Genomic DNA, 21347 nt, shown 5'->3' with positions numbered 1-21347 from the left:
GAAGAAACTGGAAGACCCTAGAGGAGAAGAGGAACAGGGGAGATATGATACTGACGTTTAAATACTTGAAAGGTATTAAAATGGAAACAAATATTTTCCAGAGAAGGGAAAGTGGTAAAACTAGAGGACATGAATTGAGGTTGCAGGGTGGTAGACTTAGGAGTAATGTCAGAAAATTATTTTTTCACGGAGAGGGTAGTGGATGCCTGGAATGACTTCTCGAGAGAGGTGGTGGGAAAAAAAAAACTGTGGCAGAATTCAAAAGAGCATGGGATTAACACAGAGGATTTCTAATTAGAAAAAAAAATGATAAAAAAAAACTTAAGAGGTTGCATATGTGTTTGCATGTGAAGTGGTGCTTAGATGGCAACTCTGGCTGCATGGCTGGTGCTGGGCTGGATTGTACAGTCTGAGACCTGCATATGGCGATCCAGTTTCGGGTGGCCAGGATAGAGCTTCAATGGAAACTCCAGTGATTTGGAACACGAGGACAGTGCTGGGCAGATTTTTACGGTGTTTGTCCCGCAAATGACAAGATGGATTTGGATGGCATGGAGTGGGCTTTGATGGCAACTCCAGTAGTTGGAACATAAGGACAGAGCCAGATGGACTTCTATGGTCTATGTCCTAGAAACACCAAAGAAAGACCATGATCAAGTAAATAATATCACATTCATTGTTGAATTAAATCTTGAATTGATAATGAATGTGACTGTTGGGTAGACTGGATGGACCATTCGTGTCTTTTTCTGCCGTCACTTACTAGGTTACTATCAGGCTTATTTTTGAAAGAAGGATGCCCATCTTTCAACAAAAAATTCCGAGATGGGTGTCCTTCTCACAGGGTCGCCCAAATCAGCATAATCGAAAGCTGATTTTGGGCGACCCAACTGCTTTCTGTCGCGGGGACGACCAAAGTTCCTGGGGGCGTGACGGAGGTGTAGCGAAGGCGGGACTTGGGCGTGGCAAACACATGGGCATCCTCGACCCATAATGGAAAAAAAAGGACATCCCTGACGAACACTTGGACGACTTTACCTGGTCCTTTTTTTCTTACAACCAAGCCACTAAAAGGTGCCCGAAATGACCAGATGACCACCAGAGGGAATTGGGGATGACATCCCCTTACTCCCCCAGTGGTCACTAACTATGGTAGTGTTGTACAGTTGTGGGGAGTGGGTTTGTGGGGGCTCAGCATACAAGGTAAGGGAGCTACATACCTGGGAGCTTTTTCTGAAGTTCACTGCAGTGCCCCCTAGGGTGCCAAGCTGGTGTCCTGGCATGTCAGGAGGACCAGTGCACTACGAATGCTAGCTCCTCCCACGACCAAAGGGCTTGCATTTGGTCGTTTCTGAGATGGGAGTTTTTAGTTTCCATTATTGCCAAAAATCAGAAACGACCAAGTCTAAGGACGACCATCTCTAGGGATGACCTAAATTTCAAGATTTGGGTGTCCCCAACCGTATTATCCAAACGAAAGATGGACGCCCATCTTGTTTCAATAATACGGGTTTCCCTGCCCCTTCGCCGGGACGTCCTGCAAGGATGTCCTCAGGAAAACTTGGGCACCCCTTTCGATTATGCCCCTCTATGTAAGTAAGTACAAACTCTCAGGTGAGTGAAGCATTAAATACCTCTACACAAATGGCAAAAAAGGGGCAACATCTGAAAAGCAGTATATACTAATGCCCGAAGTATGGTAAATCATACTCTTCTGTTATTTAACTTCCTACCGGCCCTTGTTTGTACCTCCTTATTCTCTATTCCGACCTTGAATTTGTATGATGTTCTTCTCATAAATGTTGTTAGCCACATAGAGCCCACCATGGTGGGAATCTGTGAGACATAAGTGTTCTAAATAAATAAATAAGGTTTTAGAGTTATAGGATCTGATGGAAGAGGCTGATTTGGATTTAGTGGTGATCACAGAGACATAGAGGAGCATAATCGAACGGTGCCGGCCATCTCCGGGGCCGGCACCGTAAATGGGCGGAGCCAACCGTATTTTCGAAAAAGATGGCCGGCCATCTTTTTTCCGATAATACGAGTGGGGCCGGCCAAATCTCGACATAAATGTTGAGATCGCCAGGTTTGAGATGGCCGGCTTCGGTTTTTACCCATAATGGAAACTGAAGCCGGCCATCTCAGACCTGGCCAAATCCAAGCCACTTGGTTGTGGGAGGGGCAAGCATATGTAGTGCACTGGTCCCCCTCACATGCCAGGACACCAACCGGGCACCCTAGGGGGCATTGCAGTGGACTTCACAAATTGATCCCAGGTGCATAGCTCCCTTACCTTGTATGCTGAGCCCTCAAAACCCACTCCCCACAACTGTACACCACTACCATAGCCCTTAGGGATGAAGGGGGCACCTAGATGTGGGTACAGTGGGTTTCGGGTGAGTTTTGGAGGGATCCCCTTTACCACCACAAGTATAACAGGTGGGGGGAGGTGGGCCTGGGTCCGCCTGCCTGAAGTGCACTGCACCCACTAAAAACTGCTCCAGGGACCTGCATAGTGCTGTGATGGAGCTGGGTATGACATTTGAGGCTAGCATAGAGGCTGGAAAAAATGTTTTTTAATTTTGTTTTTGGGTGGGAGGGGGTTGGTGACCACTGGGGGAGTAAAGGGAGGTCATCACCGATTCCCTCTGGTGGTCATCTGGTCAGTTCGGACACCTTTTCAAGGCTTGGTCATGATAAAAAAGGGACCAAGTAAAGTCGGCCAAATGCTCATCAGGGACGCCCTTCTTTTTTCCATTATCGGCCGAGGAAGCCCATCTCCTAAGCATGCCCTGTTCCACCTTCGGTACGCTGCCGACATGCCCTGTGAACTTTGGTCATCCCCGCGACGGAAAGCAGTTGAGGACGCCCAAAATCGGCTTTCAATTATGCCGATTTGGGTGACCCTGAGAGATGGACGCCCATCTCCCGATTTGTGTCGAAAGATGGGCACCCTTCTCTTTTGAAAATGCCCCTGAGATTATTAAGCAAAAAAATCCACTTTTGCTCTTCCTGAACAGGGGTGGCCCAAGGCAATCTGCCGCATGAGGCAGGGATGAAATGACACCCTGGCCCTAAGAGCTCCCATGCTAATCTGCAGCATGTGGCAATTTGCCAATTAGCACAGTTTATGTATACTCTCCGCCTCAAACACACACACCTCCCACCCTAAAAAATATTTTCTATTTTTTAGCATGGGATTGGCATGCACCAATCCCAGAACTACCACAGGATGCCTGAGCGCATTCTGCAGTAGTGCCTTTTAGCGTGCGGTAAGCATACGTTAGTGCTTACCACTGCTTATTAAAAGGGCCTCTTAGAGTGACCAAATGATTGTTTAATCTTTGTTGAGGTTGAAATATTTGGAAGGACAGAAGGTATTAACTGATTCTTCAAATTATGGTCCCTGGAATAGGCTATTACAAGGTTTTAGTTCCTAAAGCATTCATGGCCCTCAATTATTTTCCAATGTTTGTAAATAATTTTCTTTATATCGCCAGCTAGATACGAATATTTTAGAGTACAGTGGGCTTTGATCCTGGCAACCTGGGTTTGATTCCCTCTGCAGCTCCTTCTGACCTTGGGCAAGTCACTTAATCCTCCATTGCCCCAGGCACAAAAAACTTAGGGCCCTGTTTACTAGGGTGTGTTAATGTTTTTAGCCACATTAAAAACATTAATGCACCTTAGTAAACAGGGTCTTAAGATTATGAGCCCCCTAGGGACGGATAAGGTACCTGTATATAATGTGTACAGTGCTGCGTACGTCTAGTAGCGCTATAGAAATGATTAGTAGTAGTAGAGTAATGTATCTCTGTCACTGAGTTTGGCCCTATGGTAGCCATCATATATATTTTTTGGTGGTAACATCCTACTGTCGAATTTAGATATCAATAAAGAGGCTTGTGTTTCAAAATCACCACACTTACTATTTATCCTACATAGTCTTTTGGCACAGAGGAAGATTTCACTTAAGGTTATTACCATGAAAACTAGTAGAACGTATTCTATACATATCTTTCCATGTTTCACACAATGTAATTTTTTCATTGTTTTTTATTATTTCAGTGTTGTCCTGGTCATTCTCAATTTTCTTGGTCTTCGGTATGTTCGTGGTTTTTTGCACATTCTTTATATTTGTTGTTTATTTTGGCACTGAAGAGGGTCTTTTACAAAGGCTTACTAGTGTTTTAGCATGTGCTAATGATGTCCGCAGCCCCTCACTACCTCTCCACCCTCATCTCTCCCTACACTCCTTCCCAGGAACTCCATTCACTAGGCAAATCTCTTCTAATTGCACCCTTCTCCTCCATCACTAACTCCAGACTCCGTTCCTTTTATCTCACTGCACCTTATGCCTGGAATAGACTTCTTGAGCCATTACGTCAAGCTCCATCTCTGGCCGCCTTCAAATCCGGGCTAAAGGCCTACCTGTTTGATGCTGCTTTTGAGTCCTACTTGTCACTTGCTCGTAACCTTTATCTTGTCTTCCTCTCTTCAATAATTCCCTTTTCCCTATGTGTCCTATCTGTCTGTCCTACCCTTTCCCTTATTTGTCTTGTCTGTCTGTCCTGATTTAGATTTGTAAGCTCTTTTGTGCAGGGACTGTCTTTTCTTCATGTTCAATTGTGAAGCGCTGCGTACGACTGGTAATGCTGTAGAAATGATTTGTAGTAGTAGTAGTAGTAAATGATAGAGACGTCCATAGGAATATATGGGTGGCTCTAATGTTTAGAGCATGCTTATTTTTAGGGTGTGCTAAAAATGTTAGCATGCCTTTGTAAAAGACCACGTCAATATTTCATGCACATTCTTTGTATTTCATGTTCATTTATGCAATTAATATTCTATGGGGTTCATTTTTAAAAGAGAAAAACATCCAAAAAGGGGCATAGATATGCATTTACAGGTTTTTCTCACAAAAACGTCTACATTGGTATTTTTTAAACCAATTTTTAGACATTTTTCTATAAAGTCCATCAGAAGTGCATTCAAATCACAAGGGGGCATATCAGGGGCGTGTTAAGGGCGGAGTATTCCTAACATTTGGGCATTTTTCTGATATAATGGAACAAAATAAAAACGTCCAGGGCTATAAGTTGGGTATTTTGGTCTAGATCTGTTTTATTAATGAATAAGTCACAAAACTGTGCCCTAAATAACCAGATGACCACTGGAGGGAATCAGGAATGACCTCCCCTTACTCCTCCAGTGGTCACTAATGTCCTCTCACCCCCCAAAAATGTGACTGGAAACTTACCAGCCTCTATTCCAGCCTCAGATGATATACACAGGTCCATTAGAGCGGCATGGAGGACCCTGGAGTAGTCTCGTGGTGAGTGCAGTGCACTGCAGACAGGTGGACCCAGGCCCATACCTCCCCATACCTGTTACACTTGTGCTAGAAACTTTGAGCCCTCCACAAGTCACCAGAAACCCACTATACCCACATATAGGTGCCCCTTTCACCCATAAGGGCTATTGTAGTGATGTACAGTTGGGGGTAGTAGGTTTTGGGTGGGTTCAGGGGGTTGCTCAGTAGACAAGATAAGGGAGCAACGGTGTGATGTGTACTTGGGAGCATTTATTTGAAGTCCATTGCATTGTCCTCTAGGATGCCCCATTGCTCTCCTGGGATATCTGTTTGGCCAGTCTACTAAGAATGCTGGCTCCTCCTACATCCCAATGGCTTGATTTTGTGCATTTTTCACTTGGATTTTTTTTTTAATGGACCAAAAAAATAAATGTACAGAGCACAAAAACATCTAGCAAATAGCCATTTTTGAAAATAAAAAGAAATGTTTTTCTGTTTTGAAAACGACTATAATTCTCCGCTTGAAAATTGGATGTTTTTAGCAAACAGTCCAAAGTTGTGCCTAGAAGTCATATCGAAAATGCCTCTCATTATGCATGTGTTTGTGTGTATATATAGATCAATTGGTCGATTTGATTGGTAGGCTTTATCACAATGTATTTATATAATTTATGTTTCCTTCAATGTTTTATGGACTTTGCATTTTATGTTTGTGAAATGTGGACATTGCTTTTCATAATCATCCACACTGGTATGTTTTATTTCATTCATTGGTGCTTTCAGTCTCATGTTTTATAAGCGCAATTTAACCATTTTCATTATACTTGTATATCTTTGCTATTTTCTATATGCACATTTTCATAAAAGTGCTTTTATGAAAATTTATAAAAATATGAAATAAGAATATAAAATAAGAACTTTTCGATCTCGAGGATGGTTTTTTATGCCAGTGATTGAAGCAGCAGGATTATCTAAGTAACCTGCAATGTCTGAGACTTTTTCCACCCCATTTTTCAGAAGGCTTTAATGCTGGTACATGCAATAGATCTTACTTTTTAAAATGCTGAATACTTTTAAAGTGAAGTGTTTTTGTATTGATAGGTATGGAAATATATATGCTTACTGACTTGGACCCCTGGCTTGCTTTCTTTTTGAACTATCTTCTCTTAGTTTTAGGGAGTTTAACTTCCATTCTCATGACACTTCTGATGCTTAATACTTCAAAGCTCATTGTTTTAACCTCCTGATTCAACTTCTGTGTATGTTCTACCTCCCCTACTCACCAGCAAGGCCACAGCCTTGATCTTATGCATCTAGTTTCTCCTACATAAGCGCACAACTATGGAACAGACTCCCGTATGCAGTGAAAACAATATATGGCCATCTAAACTTCAGGAAATCATTAAAAACCAACCTCTTCAAAAAAGGCCTACCCCACCGATCCAACATAAATCCCCACACCCAGCAACACAACATAATCAAAGATCGTACTGGACAGCATACTATCCTCTCCCCTTGACCCCTAACGTCTGACTCACTTCTACCTCATCTGACCACAACACAATCTTGTATTTGGCATCAACCGAAATGGCAAACGCCTTTACGGTACTTTGTAAGCCACATTGAGCCTGCATATTAGGTGGGAAAATGTGGGATATAAATATAACAAACAAATAAATAAATCTTGACTTTTTCTCCAACTACTGCTTTCTCTCTCAGATGTATGCCAACCACAGTTTTCCCCTCTCCAACCATCATCCTGATAGCTTTCACACTTAATCACCCTCCACCACAGTCTCATTCAATCACCACCAGAACATTTAGGAATCACCAAGCTATTGACCCTTACACTGTCCACCACTATCTCATCTCTCTACTAGGTTATCAGAGTCTGTTGTTAAAGGACTTTCTTCTTATTATACTGCATCTTCCTTCTTTTTTTTTTAACACTCTTGCTCTCCACTTTCCTGGCCTGTAAGACGCACCAAACACCAGCCTCTACAATTTGCTCCCTACTTTCTTGGCCCTGCTCTATAGATGACCTCTGGCTAATTCCTATGCCCATGCTGGCTCCATGTATTTCAAATTTATACTGACCTTCCAATCTGCTATTTCACTCTCTAAGCAAGACTGTGTCCATCTGACAAACTCTTGATGCAGACACCATCTCTTTGTCATATAACTTCCTCCACAAAGTGCCTCTACCTCCAAACCCCTTTCATTCTCTGCCCAGACTATGGCTGCCTGCTTCCATGACAAGGTTCACAACATTTCTTAAGTTTTCCACTGTGTCACCTCCATTTCCCCTGCCCGCACTTCATTCCTACAGCCTTCCTTCAACTTCTGCCTCCCATTCTTTTTTATTAAATCATAGGAGGAGCTCACTACCCATTCCCTGCCCCGAACTATTCAGTTCTTTCTCCTATTATCCTGTCTGTCATATCCTTGCCTTGCCTTATTTGTCTCATCCCCCCCCCTTTCACATCCACATTATTTAAACATGCTCCTCACCTTTGCTGTCTTGACTTTTTTCATCTCAAACCAGTTGTGATTCATTCCCATCTGCTATTCACTCTATAAATTCTATAGCGACAGCCCCTGCCGAAGTCTCCAGTGGCCTATATTTGTAGACAAAATCCAAGGGTCTACTCAATTCTCATCCTTCTCAAACTATCCACTACTTTTGGCACTGTTGATCATCGCCTGCTTCTTGATATTCTGTTATCACTTGGACTCTGAGACTCTGGTCCGTCTTGTTTTTGTTTTTTTCTTTCCCATCTCACTTTCAGAGTATGATCTGATGGATCCTCCTCCACTGCTATCTCACTATCAGTGTACCACATAGATCTGTCTTGGAACCAGTTTTCTTCTCTATATATACTTCTTTCCTTTGTGTTCTGATCTCCTCAGTGTTAGTATCATCCTTATGTTGATTAGTCCCAGATATTTATTGATATCGCACCTAACACCTAGATGGATCACAACCACCATACATAATTAAAAGTAATAGGGCAAACATATATACATAAAATGCATGATATACTTTTCTATACCAGAAACTTCACCAAGGAAACCATTCTCAAATCTCAACCTGTTTCTCAGATATTGCCACCCAGATGAACCACCACCATCTGAAACATTAACATAGCTAAGAGAGAGCTTCTATCTTTCACCTTATACCCACTTCCTCCTTTCTGTCCCTTTCTCTATTTTTTGTGGCTAATATGCCATCCTCTCAGTCCCCTCAGCTCAGAATCCTATCACCAAAATGTGTCCCTTTCTTTCTGAATACACCAACAGACTTATCCCCACTCTTATCACCTCCTGGTTGGACTACTGCAACCTGCTACTAACATGTCTCCCACTGAACTATTGCTCTGTTCAAAACTCACCTGCATGACTTGTAGCTTGTCATTACATTCACATAATTGCTCTTCTCAAGTCACTTCATTGGCTTCCTATTTGTTTCCACACATATTTCAAACTTCTCTTCCTTATCTGAAAGTGCATTCATTCTCTAGTTCCTCATTCCCTCCCCTCTCTTATCTCTCCCTTCAACCCTCCTCCTCAACTCCATCTAGTAAGTCACATTTAACTGTGCCCTTTCTCTTTCACTGCCAACTCCAGACCCCATTCTTTCCACCTTGCTGTATTGTATGCCTAGAATATTCCCTCCCCCCCGAGTTCAATGTAATGATCCCTCTCTGGCCCTATTCTAATCCAGCCTAAATGTCCACCTTCTTGAGACTACTTTTAAATTATAAGCACTTATTCTCCGGTTCATGCTCATGTTGTTTTAAAACAGGGGTGTACAAACTCAGCCCTCACAAGGTCAGGTTTTCAGGATTTCCCTAATGAATATGCATGAGATCTATTTGCATACAATGGAGGCAGTGCATGCAAATAGATCTCATGCGTGTTCATTGAGGAAATCCTGAAAACCCGACTGGATTGTGGCCCTCGAGGACCGAGGTTGGACAACCCTATTTTAAAACATTCCAATAATAAATGTAAAGTCCTAATTATCTTATTTGTCTTGTTCAGTGGCGTACCAAGGGGGGGGGGCGGTGGGGGTGGTCCGCCCTGGGTGCACGCTGCTGGGGGGTGCCGCGCACCTGTTGGCTCCGAGTCCGCTCGTTCCCTCCCTGCTGCTCCCTCTGCGTGGAACAGGTTACTTCCTGTTCCGGGGCAGAGGGAGCAGCAGCCAGGGAGCGAGCAGACTCGGAGCCAACAGGCGCGCGGCACCCCCCCCCCCCCCCAGCAGGTAAAAATGTACCCGGGGGGGATCACGCTGCACCCGGGGGGGGGGGCGCATCGGCGATCCGCCCCGGGTGTCAGCCAGCCTAGGAACGCCACTGGTCTTGTTTGTCTGCCTTGAATTGTCTGTAGGCTCCATACAGCAGGTTACCCTTCTTATGCATAGGGTAGTGGCTGGCCTACTACTAGTAGCTCTATAGAAGTAATAAAGAGAAGTAGTATTAGTAGTAATTATCCAAAGTAGGAGCATTACAACTGAACCAAGATATCAAAAGTAATGTACACTATTTGGACTACAGCCCAAGTTAACCTTTTCCTCCAAGTATGAGCATCACCCATGAAGCTATTTAGAATCCAGTGGTAAAATAATGAATCACAGCTCAAGTTCTGTGCTAATTAAATCACCAGGGAGTTGAAGCAGAAACCGGTAGAGCTTCTACTTCAAAATTAAAGCCGTGTGACGCAGTAAGCTAATGAGATGCTAATTTCAAGCATGCAAAACTTGTACACAAACAGGGGAATGCCTGCCAGACATATGCACAAAAATGTTCTGTGGTAAGGACAGCTCACTGTGTACATGTCCAAACAAATTTTCTGCAAAGACGTGTACTGGCACTTTCGTTTGAACGCACGTGCATAGGCTGGTATCTCCCATCTGTCTTTTAAAGTTTAAGGCACTTCTGGTCATTGCAACAAAAAAAAAAAAAGACAAAACTTATTAAAACCCAAAAATTGGCACTAAATCGTCTCGACCAACCCTTCTATGCTGCGCCAGACCAAGCAAAAATATTTCTTATGTTGTATGCATGTTAAAAGCCACTGTTTCTTTCTGTGCATTACAGGAATACTTAATGGCTTCATTACCATACATTTTAATATTATGTACCCGTTTGCACCATGCAAGTTAAGTCCAGTATTCAACCTCATTCTGTATTGTTTGACCAGTAACATCCATAGTAACCACATGTTTTGGCTCATAGTAGCTTTCTGCATCAACCCCCATGTCTGCCAGACTAGTTAGAACATAGAGTATAATGACCACATCTCAAATATGGTGTGCAGTTCTGGTCACCACATCTAAAAAAAAAGATATAGCAGAATTTTAAAAGGTACAGAGAAGGCGACAAAAATGATAAAGTGGATGGAAACTTCTCTATGAGGAAAGGCTATGGCTCTTCAGCTCGGAGAAGAAACAGCTAAAGAGAGTTGTGATAGAAGTCTATAAAAAACTAAGTGAAGTAGAATGGGTAGATGTGAACCTCTAGTTTACTCATTCCAAAAATACAAGCACTAGAAGGCATGCCATGAAGCCAGTAAGTAGTAAATTTAAAATAAATTGCAGAAAAGTTCTCTTTACTCAATGTGTAATTACTCTGGAATTCCGTTGTCAGAGAATGTGTTAAAGCAGTTAGCTTAGCAGGGTTTAAAAATGGTTTGGGCAATTTACTAAAAGCACAGTCCATAAGCTGTTATTAATATGGACTTGGGGAAAATCCACTGCTTATCTCTAGGATAAACAGCATAAAATCTGTTTTACTTGGGATCTTGCCAGGTACTTGAACTCTGAATTGGCCACTGTTGGAAACAGGACTGTGGGCTTGATGGACCAGTCTTTCCCTGTATGACAAAACTTGTATGTTCTTATCCCAACTTTGACAGTTTTGTAAGGGCACCTTCAAAAATTGACATAATACATCTTTCAAGTTCAGAAAGTAAAATACAATCTGGTCAATATTCAGCCAGAGGTCAGTGAGTATTTAAAAGATGATTATCACTGGTTAAGTTAGACCTGAATATTATTGAATGTCTCTGTGTCAGTTTCTTACACACACACACACACCTATTACTGAACTGTTTCTCCCCTGAAACAAAGAAGATGTTCTCCTTATTAATCAGGGGTAATTTCTGCATCTCAACAAAACTGATGCAAACCAAACAAGCTCCTTGAAGCGGAAAAATTCCAAAGGAGACAGCAATTTTTTTTATTTTGTTTTGTTTTAATGTTTGCAAACCTCGGTGAATTATGAGGCTGAGCTTTCTTTCCCCAGGTAGTTCTTTTGCTTGCCATTAAAATCTGGTGCGTCTTCATTCTATATGTGCAAAGACAGTAAAGCAGCGCTGTTAGCCTTTCCTTGAAAAGAATTCCATGCTATGCTCAAGTGTTTTGTTAAAACGCTGCAAGTGTTAAAGCATTTAACCTTTTTGTAAGTGATCCCAGTGGTTTTACCAATATGCCAAACCTCTTTAGTGGTCTATGGTAAGAGAAAACATACTTCTGTGTAGGAAGACATACAATACGGTAGAAAGGTTGACTAGAAAATAACCTACCTGCCTGAGAGAGTCTTTCAAAAGGCTTCAGGTTCAGGAACAACAACAACAATCGGGTAAAGAGAAAACTGCGTCCTTTGTATTTTTATTTACATATTAATTAAAGGATTTGGTGATCAGACGTTTAGATTGTACCCATTCTGTGTCTTATGAGAACAATTCTTAGTACATTTGGCTCAAGAGTGTATCTGAAGCTCCATGAAAATTCTGTGCATTAGATTTTATCAACTTTTTAAAACAAAAGCACACCGTAAAAATATTCACCTGTGCTGACTTTTTTAAATTTTTTGTACAGTGATCTATGTTTTGATCGGCGAATAGATTATAACTTCTAAAACTGCTGGTGTTTAACTACATAATTTACAGCTTTTATATCCGTAGAAAAATAATAGCTTAAGAAGGCGTGTGGCGTGGCGGGGTGATTTGAAAGAAAGCTATGGTCATCATCCGATCTTGTAGACAAACCGAAACGGACAGATTTTTAGTGTAGTATTTTATTGCATATGACTAATAACACAAGGGAACTTTGTTCTGGAAGTAGAAAACCTAACAGCACCCCGTCCCGGTCATCCTCTTACCGTTATTTCCGAGAAGCATGAGCTGGTGTTAAAGTCAAATATCTTGTTAAAACCACCAGCAAAATGCAACATCCTTGGATGGAAGAAAGATCCCGAAGGAGAATGGCAGTTCTCTAACTGGAACATTTGCCTGATATCCCTGTAATTGTTGAAGGCTGATGGCTGTGTCGAATAAACACTTGCCACAACCTATAAATCAGCATGTTACCAGTTACTAGGAGAAGGAAGCCTACCAGGGCGATTTCATCAGCAATCCACAATTCTTATACTTTAGGCTTCGCAGATTGGATATAGAGCTTCCCAACTTAAAAAAAAACCCAATTCTTATTATTCCTTTAATGTGTGCAATAACAGAAGGGCGTTAGATTGCAAATCGGGATGCAATGTCAGTTTTCTAAACCAAATCTTTGCTATTAAGTTAACAGAAAGTATTAAAGGTAAAGGAGTCATTCTTGCTGTCTTGAAAACTCACAGAAGCTTTGTATGTTAAGTCTCCGATTTACTGTGACGAATAGCGTTATAAACTGTTTTTGAGTTGGGATTTCATTTATGTTCAAAAGCCTACCTATAAAAATGTAGTAGGGAATGATCAAATAATTAATCATTTTTATTTCCTCCTCTTGCGCTATTATCTTTGAACAGTGGCATAAATTCTGCTCAAGCAGCCCCTGCAGTGCGGGAGGGCAAAGGAAGAAGGGGCCGGGGGTCCATTTCGAGCTGCTCTCAGATTTTCTGAGACGGACCGGTCCTGTTCTTAGGCCCTTTCTGAACTTGTCGCTTTGGAACCTTTAATGTGAATATAAGCCAACGTCTTTGCATATTTCCAGTGTATCCCTTTGATTTTCCAGTCTTTGCAAATCTTATTGTTGTAAATTTATTAACATTTTAAAGCGCTTTTTTTCCCAAAATCTGATTTGTTATAAGAGAACAACTGTTGAATATGTTAATTCCTTTTTTTTATTGAGTAAAAAAAAAATCCTATTTCAGTTTTAGAGAATAGGAAAAGATGTGTAAATGGAAGAGAAAAATTAACATAATGGAGCATAATATCTTTTGCCATAGCAAAGAAACCCGCGTCCTTTGATTAAAGTGACACGGATTTTCTAGGAGCTGCAAAATAAAACCAGGGTAGGCATTTTATGTAAATAAACCAATCCCAAAATGTACCGCAGATCCACTGTAATAAACCTGACAGTTTTGACAGTATTGACAACATAAATAATATATGTTATGGAAACAGCACTTTCCGACTCTTAACCGATAAACCAATAAAAAAAATGTGGGCATCATTATTTCCAAATAATCGACATTTTATGTTTTGATTTGATACATCGTTTTTATATAATTGAATGGACCTGTTTTAGTCAATCCAATATAAGCCAAAAAAAAATTGAAATCCTTGAATAGATGATTCTTTCAATGAAGAACTAAAGCCGCGTTTTCGTTAATTAGAACTAAATTAAAGCAATTTGGGGAAATAAATAGGTTGCGTGGTATAGATGAGCGTTTCTTTCTATGTAACAGAAAGTGACAGGTGGGAGGGGCAAATTTAAATAATGAAAGAAATCCTTTTTGTAAGTTTTTTTTTTTAATAAGTTAGCTCTGTGCCGCTTTCCGGAATGAAAAGGCTCATCATTTTTGTAAGTCTAAAATAAGCAACTGAAGTTCACTTTTTCAGTAGATTTGAGAGTAGTTTGGCCTTGAAAATATAGCCGAATTCAGTCTCGGGAAAAAAAAATATATTGTAAATCGTTTCCCCTCTTTTTAAATGGAACCAACAGAAAGTCAAGACTGTTTTAAGAGAATGCAAATCTTAATGGATTTGCGAAATGAGGGATTGTTTTTACGTATTAGACAGCCACTCTCTTCATTCTTTTAATTGTCGCATTAAGAAACATGAATCTGTAAAAATAATGAATTCATAAATTTTATTCTATAAATCTACTTAAGATCATTTTAGTATATTTTATGCACGCGAGAAAATATATGAATACTCTGAAAAAAATGTGTCTTGTAGATTATCAATTTCCAGCAGAGGAAAAGATAAAAACTACTTCATATTTTCTGACTTTCAGTATTCATTTCACTTAAATGTTTAGATTTATTAAATAAACGTATGATGTAAGAGCTAAGCATCGCCAAGAACTAAAAGAGAAATGCCACTGTTCTTTTCACTCAAGAATCCAGCATCTGTTCCTGAAGTGGAATTTAGGTCTTCCTAATAACAAAACTCAAATCCAGAATGTACTTCAGTACCGTGTTGTGCTTTCAATCAAAGAGAAAATGAAAATGATTTGAAGGGATTTCAGGTTGGTGTTGGAGACCCGCCAGATAGCGCTAGAGGGCTGTTTATTGAACGCAGGATGCTAGACTGAAACTGAATAACAGGGAAAACAATAACAGTAGTACAAAATGGTGTATTAGTACGGACATGTAAGAGGCGTCTGAAGGGGAAAAACGCAGTATATCAAGATGAAGAGCTACTTTTAGCTGAATTTCAGCTATTCTTAAGAGAGAAAGAGAGAGAAAGAAATGTAGTCAGGTCGTAAGACGTGCTGCTTTCTTATCCGCCTGGATTCCAGTCCCGCTGCAGCTGAGGTCAAGAAAAGTTCACTCTGATGGGCTACCATTAACTTTTCTGGAGTAGAAAAGGTTTTCCCAAAGTAATAGATTGCTGAAAAGATAAAAAGCAAAGTACGTTACTTGTAAAGACAGAATTATTCATAAAAACAGCCAACTGAAAGAATTCCAATGCACCAGGGGGAAAACAGGATAGGAGAGTCAAAGCATAGTTTAATAATGTAATAACAAACAAAATCAAAATAAATATGTAAAGTAAGAGAATAAGTACACAGTACATGAAGGATAAAACTGACTAATTTACTAAAGGTGCCAAGGGATTGTATAAAATACAAGTAAGAACTACTGACAGAAAAAAACAGACTGAAATAGAAGGGAATACAGATATCCAAGAAGAAAGTTCTGCTTTGATAATACACAGAAAACAATCCAGGTATAAAACAAATGTTCTGCCAATACCTTATTTTAACAAAAATATGCAAACAAAAGAATTTCCAAAAGGATATCATGTCCCCATCAGACTCTGCATTCATACTGTCTTCAAAGAATGCAATGCTGAATGTTCAAATCAAAACATTTACATAATCCAAGTATTTTTCAGTTAAGAAACAATAAATAAAAGTTACAAGCAAAATTAAGGGTTAAAGTATTGTTTCCTCTAGCCAGGCTCAATTGTTCTAACAGACGTAGAAACAATTAAGAAGATTTAAACCTCACGATGTAATAAACCAGAATATTGTGTACTTTGATTTGTTAGAAGCCCCCAAAGCAACCTATTCACAAGTGTACAAAAAAAACCCCCAGATAATCAAATAATTAGATCAAGATTAAGAACCATTTAGTGGAAAGGTATTAGAAGTTTCGATTTGTGTACACAAAATATTTTTAAGTAAAATGTATTACATGTTCATCAGAGTTTTGAAACAAGATTTTAAAACTCAGCAAGGACTGGGATGTTGGGTTTCTAAACGAGTAAAACTAAAGTTTTAGAACATTATTTTCTCTTCTCTCCCTGCTAGAGTGCTGAAGCCTGGCAAGGAGTGAGAAAGAGCTCGATTTTAAACGTCCTTGTTTGTTCCTGTGCTCTTGTAAAAATGTGAAGAGGATCTTCATCCTCTGATTGTCTTTGTATTGTTTTTCTTGAAACGGATCCTTGGATCTTAATGCGTTCCTACACAGCTGGATAGGTCCCTCTCGGACACAGAGAGCTCTAACCCCAAACTGACCCCAATCTGACACCATAAGACGAACTTTTACCGTCTGTTAAAAAACACTTACTGTCACCTCTGAAGAGCTGGATGTGAAGAAATGTGCGCTTCGTACCCCCAGGGCCCAGATTTAATTGTATTTTATAAAATAATCATCTACATTTCACCCCTCTCCAAATGCATTGTTTGTGAACAGCCATGGGGGTCTCTGTGTATATGCATATAATACCTAGGGCCAACCACAACACAGATTACCCCTCCCTGGATACAGGGAAAAACTTGCTTAAAATTGGGGGCACTCAGCACCCACAGAGCTAGCTTCTATGCAGATATACAAAACCATAGACAATGGAGAATTTCACCTTAAAATAGTTTAAAATGTCAAGAAGCTCATCATATAATTAAACTAGAAAGAAAGAAGCTATGTTTTGGTTTGGGGGTCTGACCATTTTAAGATGAACGACTAATCTAAGTGGAGAGTCATGAAAATATTCCAGTGTGCGCTTGACTTTCTTGCTGAAAAGGAAACTGTGCAAATGATTTGGGGGAAATTGCCCGCGAATGTTATAAAATCTCCATTTCTGCTAAGGAAATAAAGTAAAACTACAAGATCATCATTTACAGATGTAGCTTTAGTTAATGATGCTCAAAATGTTGACATCCTTATTCATTGTCAACAGGTTAAACCTAAAGAAGTCAACCATAATATATCAAAAGAGGAGGGGGAGAGAGAGATGAGCACCTATGTGTATAGCATAAGGGTGAATAAAATTGGACAAAAAAAATAACCTTTATGTGTTGAACAGATAATAAAACTCCAATGAAAAGAGCAAGCAAGAGGTTTTTATCGTATTTTTTATGCTGCTGTTTTCACAGAGATATCGAGAAAACTTTGATTTCTGCAAGGTATCCTTTTAATTGAAGCATATACAGCTTCTACGGAAGTATCTAATTTGGTTGTACTTCTTTGCTTCCAGTTTGGAACTATAGCTATTGTTTGAATACTCGGTCATATAGTATGGGATGTGAATCAAACATGGTTATTTTGGTCATCTGAAGGCAGTTACTGAATTCACTATTCCCCCTCAGGAACCTAAGCCTAGATACCTTGAAAAATGTGGGGAAAAAAAAGAGACGACCTCTTGTTACAACTGCGGAAGGGAAAAACAACTTGCATAACTCATTGCTTTTCGCAGGTCTCTGCACCAAAGGGATTTGGAAAGTATTCATTGTCCTGACCGTCTTGAATCGAACTAGTCTTTCAGAACACAGGTGTATAAAGTACCGCGCAACAATGCGTATTGTCTCCGCATAGAATCCTGAATACGCTCAAGTATTTGCTTGACAATGCCTGCACATAGAGCTGACATTTCGGATGCTTTTTTTTTTTTTACTCACCTTGCTCATAGACTTGTAATGTCAAAATCAGCCACAGCCTCTCGGATGCAACCTGGAGATCCCCCTGAACAAAATGTTTGTTCTTCCTTAGCGACTTATTATATTTTAGCGCAAAGCGCAACGAGAGCTAAAAGTATCTGAGCGACTTCTTTTACCTCATGCTGTATTTATGCTTCCGCGGGACTTACACTTAAGGGGAAGGAAATGGCTATTGGCTTTGCTCTGCCCCTTTTCTATTACCTTTCTTCTGGAGGGCTGATTCCCGGGGACATCATTCTTACGATGACTCATTTAATTAAACTGTTTAATTGCTTTGGTAATCACTATCATCAGCACAGGTACTCAATCAGTCATCATTTTGGAGGTGTTTTATTGACCTCTGGGGCACATTTCCCCCTGCCCATTACATGTTACCTTATTCATTGTTTTTAGTTTCCAACGTCCCAACACGTCTTAAAACAAAACCGTAATCCAGGTTTTTGTGCCAAAAACCTTCTTTGTGTGATGCCGTATCGCAAACTGGTATATAATCATTGAATGGAAAAATTATAAATTGCAAGGTGGGAGGGCTAGCATAGTTTGTAGGGTTTTATGTTTGCAGAAGAAAGAAAATAGACAAAATTAGAGAGAGGAGTCCGGCCATTACTCCTCCCCTCTAACTTCAAACCTCCCCTAAAATTGTTGATCTCTAGATGTGGTAATTGACTGTTGTGAGGAAAAAGGTAAGCTAAGTGGATGACCAAAACAAAACCCAGCATCCCTTACTCTTCCCCCAAAAAGCAAGCTTATTTTGTTTGTTTGTATTTTTGGTTTTAGTAAAATTTTAAATCATTTGGTGCTGGGGAGGGGGGTGCACCATCTTACTTAATTAGCTAAATACCACAGTGTAATTAGCGCTACCATTAGAACAAATTACCGACACATAAAGCCCACAAGCAGGACAAAGCTGAGCAAGCCTACAGCACGCTGCACACAAGCGAAGCGCAGAAGAAATAAGAAATGATAAAAGCATGCACCAGGCGTATCTCCGCAGAGTTTGTTATCAGCATACAAACTAAAAGTTAAAAAAAAGAGAGATTCTTTTCATAGTGAGAAATTCCCCCAGAAAATTAAAAGTTAAAAAAATAAAAATCCAAACTTGATTCATATAAACGATCGTTACTTAGTACCGGCACCCAGAAGGTTGAAATTGAAATACTTTTTCTTCCAGTTAAAAAAAAAATGTTAAAAGGAAAAAAAAAAGTAAATAGCTGCTGCATACCACAAATACACCCAGATAAGTGAACGAAAGCGACGGGTTAACCGAAGTACAGATCAGCGGTCAAAGAAGCTAGTTTCCTGTTAGACCGCGGCTATTCCTTCCCAGAGACAGCATGTTAGGAGAGAGTCTAAGGACAAACATTAGTGAAGTACTGTGCAGGCAGAGAGCAGAGATCGGGCTGAGCGAGTCGCCGAAGCCGGACTTCAGAGGGGAGGGGAGGGGAGGGGGGTGGATCCTTTGAATTTCTGCTCTCGCATCCTGGCTGCTGCGGGCTGGCCGGCAGCGCGCTGCTGCTGCGGCTCCCCTCCCCCACCCTCCCAGCGCAGCCCAGCCTCCACCTCCCTCCGCGTGCACTACTGGCTCCGGCCGCCACCACTTCCGGGTTCCGTCACCTCTCTCGCTCGCGCCGCTCGGCGCCCAGATAAGCCAGTAGCGGCCGGGCTGCCACCTACTCACTCACCGCCGAGGCAGGCGCCCGGATCCCCGCGGGCAGCGCTTTATCCGACCGCCTGGCGACTGTTTGCATTGCAAGTCTTATTTTGGAGAGGAGGGGAGGAGATTCGTTTTCTTCTATTTTTTTTCACCCCCTTCTTCTTCTTCTTTTTCTCCTTCTTCTGTAGTTGTTTTTCTTTTTTTTTTTTTTTCTTTTTTCTTTTTTTTTGCCTGTCGTTAGATACAGAAAAGAAGAATCTGAAAAGCCCATACGGAGTTACTGCAAAGGGGCAGCGTTAAAAAGCAACAAAAAGAAATAAAAACAAGCCAAGAACAACAAAACAGGAAAACTTAAGGACAGGAAGGTGAAGGTGTACAGCCGGGGGCTTAAGTTGCCTCTGCTCCTGCGCCAATACCTTGACATTCCCTGGCTCTAATTGACAGCTGGGGTGGCAAAAAGCCATGAGAGCCCACATTTTCCATACATGTGGCTTGTTGACGGCCGATTGTAACCTGCAGTTAAGAGCTGACAGTTTTTACTAATATATTTGTTTTTGCATAAGAAGAGACAAGAAATCGAAAAAAAAAATAAAAGGAAAATAGAAAGAACTGTTCATCTGGACTCTTCCTTGCTGGGTTTTTTTTTGCTGTTCGATTTGGAGTTTTTTGTTTTGTTTTGTTTTTCCTTTGATTGTATTGGCGAATAAAAGAAGTCTATAAGTGGTTTAGAAAATAAATAAACCAAAGCGCGACCCTCTCTCCCTCCCTCCTCTCCCGAAAGCAGGGACCTATCTCGGAATCAGTTTCTTATAAGAGGACTGAGGATATTATTAAGTAGACGCCACGTTCAGGAGATTATTGGAGCGCAGGCTGATGGCGCAAAGGGTAGGTTGAAATCTGCAGCGTTTGCCCAGATAAATCCTTCGGGAGGAGGCCTGGCCGAGCAGCTTAGCTCGTGGGGAGCCAGCTGCGTGCCCGGGGTGCCTCCGTTTCCCATCCCTTGCCGGGTCCGGGTTACACGCCGGGACGTCTCTGCCTCCCATCCCCTGCCGGCTCCGGGCTGCTTCTGCTTCCTAGATCCAGTCGGCTCTCCCGATCTCTTCCTAGCGGTGCTGGGTGCCAGCTCTCCCGAATCCGACCGGGCTCCTGAACCCCCTTGAAAGAGATCGGCTTCTCAGTCTGCTGCCTCCTTCTTTCTCTTGCTCTCAAGCCAACAGCAGCTATTCAGTGAACACTTAGAACTCACCATGTTTCTGGTAACTTTTATTATTGCTCTGCTGATTCTTCTGTTAACTATAGAATACGTATATATTTTTAATACTTCGTTTAACATCATTTCGACTCTTATTGGTTTCTTTCTGTTTTGCATATTTTTTAAATATTTTTTAAAATCTTTATCTTATTCTTACTCTTTTCCTTTCTATTTTGTCTACAACTATTTCAGCTATTCTCATCCCAGCTTCGTTTGCATTGTTTAATTGGAAAATGTCTTGAAAACGGTTCTTTCTGACAACTTGTCCTCCTTTCGTGCGACTTTGCGTTTCCCTGAATGCTTTTTACTGATTGCATAATTTTCTTGTGATTTTTTTAACATGTTTTTTTACCCTATGACTTTTTTTTTTCCAGTACGATGAGTTGCCCCATTACGGTGGCATGGATGGAGTAGGGGTCCCGACTTCTATGTACGGAGACCCTCACGCCCCGCGGCCGATACCCTCGGTACATCACCTAAACCACGGACCACCTCTCCATGCAAGTCAACACTATGGAGCCCATGCACCCCATCCCAATGTCATGCCTGCTAGCATGGGATCTGCTGTCAACGATGCCCTGAAGCGGGACAAAGATGCCATTTATGGGTAGGTCTGGAACCAGAAAATGCCTAATTATATTGTGAGTTTTATAGATCTGGCTATGCTGTTGCAGGCAGTTTTCATTTACTGCCTATTCTGTGATAAATTGTGTTATGGGCCAAGAGATGGCATCAG

General features: G+C 41.0%; 1 protein-coding gene across 2 annotated transcripts in view; it reads left to right on the top strand.

Annotated features, from left to right (window-relative positions):
• The first annotated feature begins 19623 nt into the window (after positions 1 to 19623).
• MEIS2 (Meis homeobox 2) overlaps positions 19624 to 21347 on the top strand; it is a 521844-nt gene continuing 520120 nt past the window's right edge. For both annotated transcript variants that reach the window (XM_030214758.1, XM_030214759.1), the window contains exons 1-2: positions 19624 to 20244; positions 20986 to 21218. In XM_030214758.1, the coding sequence (XP_030070618.1) occupies positions 20233 to 20244; positions 20986 to 21218 (245 nt within the window). In that variant the 5' untranslated portion in view covers positions 19624 to 20232. The remainder of the gene's footprint in view (positions 20245 to 20985; positions 21219 to 21347) is intronic.

The sequence above is a fragment of the Microcaecilia unicolor genome, chromosome 9, assembly GCF_901765095.1.
Source record: "Microcaecilia unicolor chromosome 9, aMicUni1.1, whole genome shotgun sequence".
NCBI lineage: Eukaryota > Metazoa > Chordata > Amphibia > Gymnophiona > Siphonopidae > Microcaecilia > Microcaecilia unicolor.
Note: the sequence above shows the minus strand (reverse complement) of the source record. Positions and strands in the feature narration are given on the sequence as shown.